Raw genomic sequence first — 10771 nt, 5'->3', positions numbered from 1 at the left:
AGGAGAGCCACCAAGGGGCATTCCATGCTTGGGAGATGATGGGATGCTTTCCATGTAAAGGAGGTTGGTGGCAGAAGATGAGATGGACAGGTAAACCTTGAATGCCATGCTAGGGCACTTGCACTTGCAGGGACACTTTAACTTTACTAGTTAAGAAGGTCTTCTCCCATGTGACTCTGCCTGGGTATAAATACCAGCTCCTCCTTTAACAAACTTTATCACCTTCACAAATTAAGTAACTCCCTAAGCCATAGTTTCCTTATTTCAAACATGAACACAATACTACTATTTATCCCGTAAGGTATTTAAGAGAATAAATGAGAGAGATGTTCTGATTACCTTGGCTATCTTGATATTCTTTAAATATGTCAAGCTCATTCCCACCATGGGGTCTTTGCAGTAGTGTTTCCTGCGAGTGTCATGTTTTACCCCTAGATCTTATATGGTGCATGCTTATCAATTCTAGTCGCAAAGTAAGTATCAGTTCCATAGAAAAGGCTTTCCTGACTCTACAATTGGAAGTAGCCACCTAGTCCTGCACTCTCATATCACTTTCCTTTAATTCTCTTCATGGCATTTTTCTCAGTCTGAGATAGGAGAGGTCATATGTGTCTTATCACATGTTATATTTCCCATCAGAGAATTGACTAATACATCATAGACATTAACTAAATATTTTTGGAATTAATTCATTGACTTTGCATAGTCAATTAAGGAACCTGTACCTTGGTTTCAATTTTTGTAGCATCAGGATTGAAATACCTACCACACAGAATTGTTGGGAGAAACCTAGTGAGAAAATTCTATCAAACACACAGCATATTGTCCAGTATATTTCAGATTTTGAATAAATACTGGTTACCTGCATCACTGCCTTGTAAATTTTTTCCAGTATTTCAGTACATAAGGAACACTCAAACTTTCCAGATAAAGGTATATTTTCTCTTTTCTTCAAGCTTTGTGGATCCTACAAAATACTTTCCAGTGTTGTCTCTACCAGTCTTTCCCCAACCTACAACTCCACACCAACGTCTTCTCACTGTTTTCCTTTCATTCCCTAACAATAGTGCCTGAAACCAAGCTCTGTGTTGTTTGGAAACTCTGTGTGTTACTTTCATGCTGTCATCTCAAACACAGAGTGGATATTTTAACAATGGATGAAAACAACCTGAGGAAGTTGAGTTCTTAAAAGAGCTGTGCTGCAAAGAAGTCCTGTCCACCAGTATATCAGCTAGATTTATCCTGGAGGTTTTCCTGAAAGCTCAAGAATTGATCAGAACATCATGAACCAAATGAGCCATCCAGGATGAGAATAGTCTCTCCATAACCATTTTGCTTCCAAGATCTGCCTGAATGACAGACAATTATTGAAAAACTCCACTTCAACTCATTGTTATGTACAGAAAATAGTACAAATTTCAAAATGGTAAATTCACTTATTAAGTCATTGGCATAATTGTCAGCCAAGCAGCCACTGCCTTCTGGAGAGCACCTCTGAGGATAGAATTATTTTCCAAGAATGTTTGGAAGCCATTTGAAAACTTTTCCTTACTTCTCCTTAAGTTAGTATTGATTCAGTCAACATTGTTATGTACTTATGTACGCCAGGCTATGATTAGACCACACATAAACATTGTATACCCTTTACTCCTCATACTCCTGTAGGTGAGAAAATGAACTTTTTTTTTCATATTTCCCTCATTCATTCAGATTCTGACTGTAGAAGATGGAAAGGGGTGATAAATTAGGGGGTTCCCTGAATATATTTGGGGCTACTCTATGGCATTTACATACATTCTCCTATGAGAATCTTTTTCTTCATCACTTTGAGTCCTGACCTGGAATTCAGCCAGGTACATTTAACTTCCATTTCTCAGGCTTTCTCATTAAGAGTTGTCTGTCAATGTCCTCGATTAAAGGCCAGGTGACGTCAGTGCTTTCTACAATCTTATCAGAGTCTTGACCCCAAGAACCTCTGCACCTTTGGAGGAGAGTTGTTATGTGCACCAGGAGGATGGACAATCATACCACCGTGAGCACATTCCTTCTGTGGGGATTTTCCAGTTTTCCAGACCTGCAAGATCTCTCCTTCATGATGATTTTCTTCTCCCATGTGACCATCCTAGTTGCAAATGTGTCCATAATGGTGGCCATCAAGCTCAATCACAATCTTCACACCCCCATGTACTTTTTCCTCTGTGGTTTGTCCTTTTCAGAAACCCGTACCACTATGGTAATCATCCCCCGCATGCTAGTGGACTTGCTATCAGAAAGCAAGACCATTTCTCTTCCTGAGCATGCCACACAGATGTTTTTCTTCTTTGGCTTGGGAGCTAACAACTGCTTACTCTTGGCTGCCATGTCCTATGACCATTACACTGCTATTCACAACCTGCTGCACTACACCATCTTGATGACCCAAAAGATCTGCTTTCAGCTCATGACAGCTTCTTGTGTTTCTGGGATTGTGGTGTCACTGTGCATTGTCCTTGTAGTATTCAACTTGTCCTTCTGTGACTCCAGCACAATCAAGCACTTTTTTTGTGACATTACATCTGTAGTCTCCCTTGCCTGTGATTACACCTTTTTTCAGAAAATGGTTCTTCTTGCCTTCACTGCCTTTGTTTTGGTGGGGAGCTTTATTTTCATTATGATTTCCTGTGTCTTCATTGGGTCCATAGTTATGAGGATGCCATCTGCCAGGGGAGGTATAAGGCCTTCTCAACTTGCTCCTTCCACCTCACTGTGGTGTGCATACACTATGGATTTGCTGGCTTTGTCTATCTGAGACCCAAGGACAGTGACTCATTCCCTGAAGATATGCTGATGGCTGTGACATATACAGTACTGACACCTCTGCTTAATCCCATTGTTTACAGTCTAAGAAACAAAGAAATGAAAATATCCCTAAAGAAAGTACTAGGCAATATACATAGGTTTTCCCCTAGATGGTAAATAAAAGAGCTCTGAACACTTTTTAAAATTTTTACAGAGCATTGATAAATTAAAGTGGAGAAAGTGGAGTACTTCCAATAAAAATCATCACTTTGTATACAAAGCAATTAAAGTGTGTTCTAACTGCCTGATATGCTCTGGTCTCACTTCTTTCTTACTATGAAACCAGATGTAGTTTTAAAATATTTTAAAATGAAATAAAATATTCTAAAATGTTATTACATATATATGTACATATACATATATACACATACATGCATACACACATGCACATATGTATGTAGTAAATGTATCAAAAATGTTTTAGAATACTGTATTTTCATAATTTTGGTTTCCTTTGGAGAAGGAAGAAAATTATATTAAAAAGGAAAAGAAGAAAGAAGGAAAGAGAGAGGGAGAGAGAGACAGAGTGAGAGAGAGAGAAGGAGGGGAAAGAGAAAGATCAGTGATTTACTTAATCAAAAAAGGAGAAAGCACAAACACACAAATTTAGCGTTGAAATGAGTGAAAGACCACAATGCAGAGAAATTTCAAAACATTTTAAGAAAATACCTGTTTAACTCTATTCAAAGAAACATGGAAACTAGATGGGAATGGATGAATTTCTGAAAAAAAATAAAATGATGAAAGTTACTGCAGAAGAAATATGCATTTTTAACATACCAAATTCCAGGAATAATATAGACGTCTGTCAAAGAGCTATTTTTCCAACCCCCAACAAAGGAGTAGACTAGATGGTTTCATAATGAACTTCCACAAAAAGCAAATAATTCAAATGCTGTTTGAATTACAGCATAGACAAAGATAAATAGCTTGGAATTTATGAAAACCACAGAGGTGGAAGGTGCTATAAATAACTGAATCTAATTGAGGCCATTGTCATAAGGTTCTCACGTGGATACTTAGGGAGATGCTGTAGGGAGGGCTTGGCATTTTGAGGTCACATTGTCTAATGGCAAATCCATATGGTGAGTGATGTTACGAATGCTGTGGCAGGACTGAGGGACCGAGATGGGAGAAAGAATCAAGGGGCTGGTGGCAAAGTCTTTAATAAATGAGAAGAAACTGGGTGGTCAGTAAAGGACTCTGAAAACAATAGTATATTGTTTCATATCTGGATAGTATTTGTGTCAATGAGTGAAATGTTTTGTCATGCAGATTGCCAATAAATGATTTAGAAATATGGTAAGGAGCTAGGAGAATGTCAACATTGTGTGTAGATATCTGTAGAATAGGAGTGAGCAGCTTCTCTTCAATATTGCTGAGAAACATATGTGCCCTCCTCGGACAACTAGGTTTGGTTAAGATGGAGAGGTGGAGCATGTACTCTGGGAAAAGTTGATGGGTGGAATAGAAAGGAGATTCCAGAATGAAAGTAAAACATATAGGAGAAACCCCAGCAAACAAAGAGAATTTCAAAGAGATGAAGCCGAGAGTTGTGAATAAGTGAATACTGGCGAAGAGAGCTCCCAAAAGGCTTGCAGCTGAGATTCAAATCATAGCTCCATTGACTATACGCGGTGTCGGAGCCTATTGGGTCTACAGTTCTCATTCTTTGCTCAACATTGAATTAAAGTTTGGCTAGAGGTTCTCTGACCAACCATTTCATAAACTTCACCATTCCATTTTCACAAATGTCCTTTTTTAGTGTAAAAGTCTCTGCCTCCTCATGTAATTATCTAAACTTTTAATTTCATTCATTATTTTAAGACTCAAAATTTTGACCAAATGGTATCTATCCCTGCGATGCAAGGTTGGTTTAACATATGAAAATCAATCAGTGTGATACACCATATTAATAGAATGAAAAATAACAACCACATGATTATGTCAATAGATGTAGAATATATACACAATGAAATATTATTCAGCCATTAAGAAAGAAGGAACTCTTGCCATTTGTGACATCATAGGTGTACCTGGAGACATTGTGCGAAATGAAATAAGCCAGACACAGAAGGAAAAATACTGCATGAGCTCACTTATAAGTGAAATCTAAGAAAGTCAAATTCATAGAAGCAGAGAATAGAATGGTAGTTACCAGAGTTGGGGAAATGGAGGGAATGGGGAGATGCTGGTCAAAGGGTACAAAGTTACAGTTATATAGGACAAATAAGTTCTAGAGATTGAATGTAGAGCATTATAACTGTAGTTAATAATACTGTATTTTATACTGGATATTTTCTAAGAGTAAATTTAAGTTACTCTTATCACACCTAAAAAAGATAAAGAGATGTGAGTAGATGGGTATGTTAGCTTGGTTGTATTTTTTTTTTAATTAATTAATTATTTATTTTTGGCTGTGTTCTTCATCGCGGTGCGCGGGCCTCTCACTGTCGCGGCCTCTCTTGTTGTGGAGCACAGGCTCCAGACGTGCAGGCTCAGTAGCTATGGCTCACGGGCCCAGTTGCTCCGCGGCATGTGGGATCCTCCCAGACCAGGGCTCGAACCCGTGTCCCCTGCATTGGCAGGCAGATTCTCAACCACTGCACCACCAGGGAAGCCCATCTTGGTTGTATTTATCACTTCACTATATATATGTATGTCAAAACATCATGCTGAACACTTTAAATCATAAATTTTATTAAAAAAATAAAAACATCTTAAAATTGTTTTAAAGGTTAAAAGAACATGTCAACTAGCACTTTATTCATACCGCTTGAATGGAAACCATTGTATTTTTAAGAAACATTTCTTTGTTGTGAACTTCTTGAAAGAAAAGCACATAACCTATTTAACTTTGTTTCCTCAGTTCATAACCTCGTGCTAGAAATAAAAGAGACACTAAATAAATATTCATTGAATTAGAGTTAATGTTTAACCAACAGACATTTGTTGAATGCTTGCTGTGTACCAGACACTGTACTTTGAGCTAAGGATAATTAGTTCAACCTCCCACATCACTACTTTTACCCACCCACCAAAGTTTCTGCAACTGCATTACCAGCTCTCAATGAGCAGTTAACTCTTTTTTCCCTTATGTCTCAGTTTAAATGTCATTTCTCTGGTAAAGCCTTTCTTGAGCCTTAGAAATAAATGCATTTGCCAAATGATATTATGAGGAATAGAGACTGAGCAAAAAGACACAGCCTGGGGCTTTTGGCAGTGAGGTAGGGTAAGTACATAGAACTTTGAGGTCAAAGATGCCTAAGACTTGTGAGGCCAAGATCCTGGAGAGGAAAAAGCTATAGAGAAGTGAGCCTGAAATTCTACATATAATTCCTCATTATGGAATTTAACTACTCCCAAGTTGCACTTGGGCTGGTGAGATATCAAACACCAAGTGGAAATCAGCCTATGAGAGCCTGATGATCTTAGCAGAGATTTTGGCATTTTGCATTGCTGGTTTGATAGAGTTTGATAGATAGGCTGTTTAAGGTAGAGGGCCCCATAACACCCTATGCTTTTATTTGAGAGTCCTGAAGTACTACACCTTAGGAGGAATTGCTGCATCCTAGAAGTAAGGTCAAACCAGAAATAGATTATCCCCAACAAAGTACAACACCCAACCACCACATTCTATTAGGATGCAAGTTTAGGAGTGATACTGTACATGGAGGCATCAGTTCTTTTTTTATGTGAATGACCCCTTTGGGCACTCTATTTTCATTTCCTCAAAGGGATCAAGCCAGTGCTTTATTTTTCTGCTAGAATAAAATTGAAAACAGTACAGAAGAAGATAATCTCATCTAGAACCTCTAAAATTTTTCATCCACATTGCTTATCAATTAAAAAAAGATAAGATATGCCACAAGATAGGACCAAATGCATAAAAACCAGGTACTTAAATATTAAATAAATATTAATAATACATCTAAGAAAAATAGGGGAATAATATGAAGAGTCACACCACAGAAATGAATACAAAAAAAAAGAAAAGAAAAGGAATCAAGTTTAAATCTTAAAAATGAAAAATAAAATAAAATAGGAATTCAGCTGTTGGGTTAATAGTAGATTGGACACAGCAGAAAAGATGATTAGTAAACTGAAAGGTAGGTTAGTAGAAAACATACACATTACAAGACAAAGAAAAAATCATCAAAAATACAAAAAGAGTGTGAGAGCTGTATAAGAAATTATGAAAAGATCTAACATATGTGTAATGAACTTCTAGAAAAAAGTAGAGAAATTTCTGAAGAAATATTCAATGATAATTTTCCAAACTGATGAAGGACCATGAGCTACAAATTCAAGAAACTTTGCAGATTCCAAACATGATAAGTACAAGAAAAACCACACTCAAGGAAACCATAAGAAGACTACAGGAAGCCCAAAACAAAAGAAAAATGTTAAAAGCTTCCAGAGGAGAAGTAAAAGACATATTCCCTTCAAAAAAAATCAAATGACTAATAGTTGAGTTTTGGAAAGTATTGATGGAAGCAAGAAAATTAAATCTTAAAAGTGCTCAAAGATTTTTTACTAGTAACCTAGAATTCTACCTAAAATAGAAATATCTCTCAAAAATGAACGTGCAATAAAGACCTTTTTTATGATTAAAAAAATCTGTTAAAATGCATCACAAGCAAACCTGCATTAAAAGAAGAAATAATAAAGTGTTTTTTAAAGCAGAAGTAAAATTAATGCTGATATAGGTATAAGGTTTAAAGAAAGGAATGAAGGTCACCAAAAAGAATAAATATATAGGAAACTAGAGAAGGTACACTAGGTAAGGGAACATCTTTGAGAAATAATTAAGAAACTCAGTTGGCTTACATGGGTAGGTAGATGATGATACTGTCACCACTTCCTATAGACTCAGATTAAAATGGGAAAAAGAAAGAGTACTCTCTTGTAATACCTTCTAAAATAGCAACTTTATTGAAGTATAATTTACATATGAACAATTTAAATATACAGGTTGATGACTTTTGACAAGTATAACCACCAGCCCAATCACAATATACAATGATTTCCTCACCCCCAAGAAATTACCTCTTGCCCCTTTGCTTTCAGTCTTCTCCAGCACTCCACTACAGAGTGAGTATTTTACAGAATCTGGGAGATGTCAATGACTTCATAAGTCCCAGTCCATTTCAGAAGAAGAAAAGCTTCCTGAAATTTATATAGACTAAGAATCTTTTAATATCACAACAGTTCAGGATCTTTTAAAATTTCCCTAATCAAATCCTGCCTTCTATGTAACAATCTATAATCCATAGTAAGTAGGGAACTTCCAAAAAAACATCTTACAAAAGGAGTTTTTTATTGTCCCCACAGGGGTGTCCTTGAGCCTTAGTTTTTGACACACTGTTTAGGGAAGATGCTTTGTACCACTCCTAATATTTTTTTTTCCCCTTTTGGAGCGACATCCATTAGCATAACATTCCTGACATCTTTCTAAGCCTTCACTTCCTCTTCCTCTAGGATTAAATTAGCTGATGGTAGATTTTGAAGGGAAAACTAGATATGCAATTGTATTAGTTTGTGAGGGCAGCTGTAACAAAAGTACCACAAAGTAGGTGGCTTAAACAACAGAAATGTATTGTCTCACAGTTCTGGAGGCTAAAAGTTAAGATGAAGTTGTTGGCAGGGTTGGTTCTCTCTGAGGGCTGTGGGATCTGCTCTATGCTTCTTGCTTAGATTCTAGCGGTTTGCTGGCAATCTTGGAAGTTCTAGAAAAAGAATGGCAATGTATATCCTCTCCAATAAAGACTGTAATAGTGCCACACTTCACTCCCTACATCTGGGTGATTGAATTATTTGAATTCCCTTAGAGTGGAAATAAAAAGGAAAAATACGTGGATTTATCACAATCAATCGGGGACTATTTATATGCCTACACAAAATAGATAAGGAAGAGGTCAACATGTGACATGTATTTCATCTGAGAGAAGGAAAGGGATGGAGGGGAGTAGACCATTTTGATGGGTGTGCAGTGAGGGTCACCCCAAATTTGTTGGAGTACTAAACCTCACAAAGATTTGCCATTTATTGGGACTTCCCTGGTGGTGCAGTGGTTAAGAATCTGCCTGCCAATGCAGGGGACATGGGTTCGATCCCTGGTCCGGGAAGATCCCACATGCCACGGAGCAACTAAGCCTGTGCACCACAACTACTGAGCCTGCGCTCCAGAGCCCGTGCTCTACAACAAGAGAAGACACTGCAATGAGAAGCACACGCACCACAACAAAGAGTAGCCCCCACTCGCCACAACTAGAGAAAGCCCACACACAGCAACAAAGACCCAACACAGCCAAAAATAAATAAATAAAAATAAATTAATTTTTTTAAAAAAAGAGTTGCCATTTATTGAGAAAGGAACAGAAGGGAAGGAATAGTTTGGGGAAAATATAAAAAATTCAGTGAGGGCACAATGAGAGTCTTGAGGAAAAGGCCAGTGAAGAAGTTCATCTGTCCTCCAAGGAAGGTTGTGTTTGGCGATAGGGATACTGTCACCACACAGGTGGCAGCTGAGCTCATGGGAGAAGATGAGCTCACCCAAGAAGACCATGGGGGATGGAGAGAAAGGCAGAGGGCTAAGGATAAACTCTGGTGAAAAGCAAGAAATAGTGGGAAATGTAAAGAGGAAGACTGCCAGAAACAGTCAATAAAAAACGTCAACCACCAGAGTGCAGAGCACCCACCACAACTCTAAGATGGCCCTTTCCAAGACTGAAGTCATACCTTTGAGTTCCTTCTCTTTGCAGGAGACAGTGTCTGTGCTGGCTGTTGCCCCAGAATTATTGCACTGGTGGGGTTATAGGCCTGTAATTGATGTAAGAAGTATGAATGGGGAAACAGGACCAGAGAAATCCCACAAAGAGGCTTCCAGGCAGAAAGTTTCCTTGATCTGGTCAGAGAAGAGCCCAGGAATAGGAAGTCAGCTTGTAAAGTGATCCCTCCAAACTGTCTCAGAATTTGTCTGACATTATTAATATGCTAGAAATAAAATATACTAGCTAAAATATTAATCATAAGCATTGTGATAGGAGTACAGGAGGAAGGGAATCAATTTAGAGACAATTGCTATAACCAAACTGGATCATAAGCACCTTCAAAAGGGGCAGTGGACGAAGTAGTGACAGTGGACAACTCCTTGAGAAACAGTACAAAATGTGTGGTGGATATTCTTTGCCTAAAACAAGATTTCATATTTCCTACCTTTCGACTGTTGTTAAAAGAAAGTCCCAACATCCCAGCCTCCCACTCCAAAGAAATGTCAGCGTCCAAAATCCTACTCTAGTATTCATCTGGTAAGACCACCTATGAGAGGAGTCAGCTGAAATTTATACAGTTTCTTCTGTGTTATCTGGGTCGGATCTTTTAATTGTCAAACAGAGGAATCATAATCTTTGCTTTGGCTTAAATAAAGTAAAAATAAATAAAAGCTTTTCTGAGACACTAACATCTGTGTTTCCAAAAGTTGAAATATCCATTGACCAAGGGAGGGCAGTACCTTTAAAGGAAGTACCCTTAACTGCTGACCTGTCAATATCGTCACCTATTATACATTGTTGGGGAGAAGTTTCTTTCCTGAATGTTATTTTACAAGATGGTATTCAAGTAAATTTGATCTTTGGTTGAGACCTCTCTCCATTTAAATAGGACTCTATCATTGGTAAACGGAATTTTAAGTAGAAATTATTTTCCAAAGGTATTCTTAACTTGAAAAATCTATATTTAATTTGAACCAAGCAGACATCCATGTTAATGATACACTTAATTTTATAAATAGAAGTAAACATTGGATTTTTATATTTACGGGAGCTTATCACTATAAAAGTGATAAAGTTAATGATAAATATCATTAAAATATCCATCAAAAATGTTCCCCAAATTAATGGTTTGTTGTTTATAGATTTATATCTGATTTAAT

The 10771-nt window shown here is 37.4% G+C and overlaps 1 protein-coding gene across 1 annotated transcript; it reads left to right on the top strand.

The window, feature by feature from the left end:
* The first annotated feature begins 2014 nt into the window (after positions 1-2014).
* Positions 2015-2955, top strand: LOC133099885 (olfactory receptor 10T2-like). The gene is given in 2 exon segments (XM_061203733.1): positions 2015-2696; positions 2699-2955. Coding segments are annotated over 2 exon segments (939 nt in total).
* Positions 2956-10771: the final 7816 nt, after the last annotated feature.

Source organism: Eubalaena glacialis, chromosome 10, assembly GCF_028564815.1.
Source record: "Eubalaena glacialis isolate mEubGla1 chromosome 10, mEubGla1.1.hap2.+ XY, whole genome shotgun sequence".
NCBI classification, from domain to species: domain Eukaryota; kingdom Metazoa; phylum Chordata; class Mammalia; order Artiodactyla; family Balaenidae; genus Eubalaena; species Eubalaena glacialis.
This window is presented reverse-complemented; position numbering and strand designations above follow the sequence as displayed.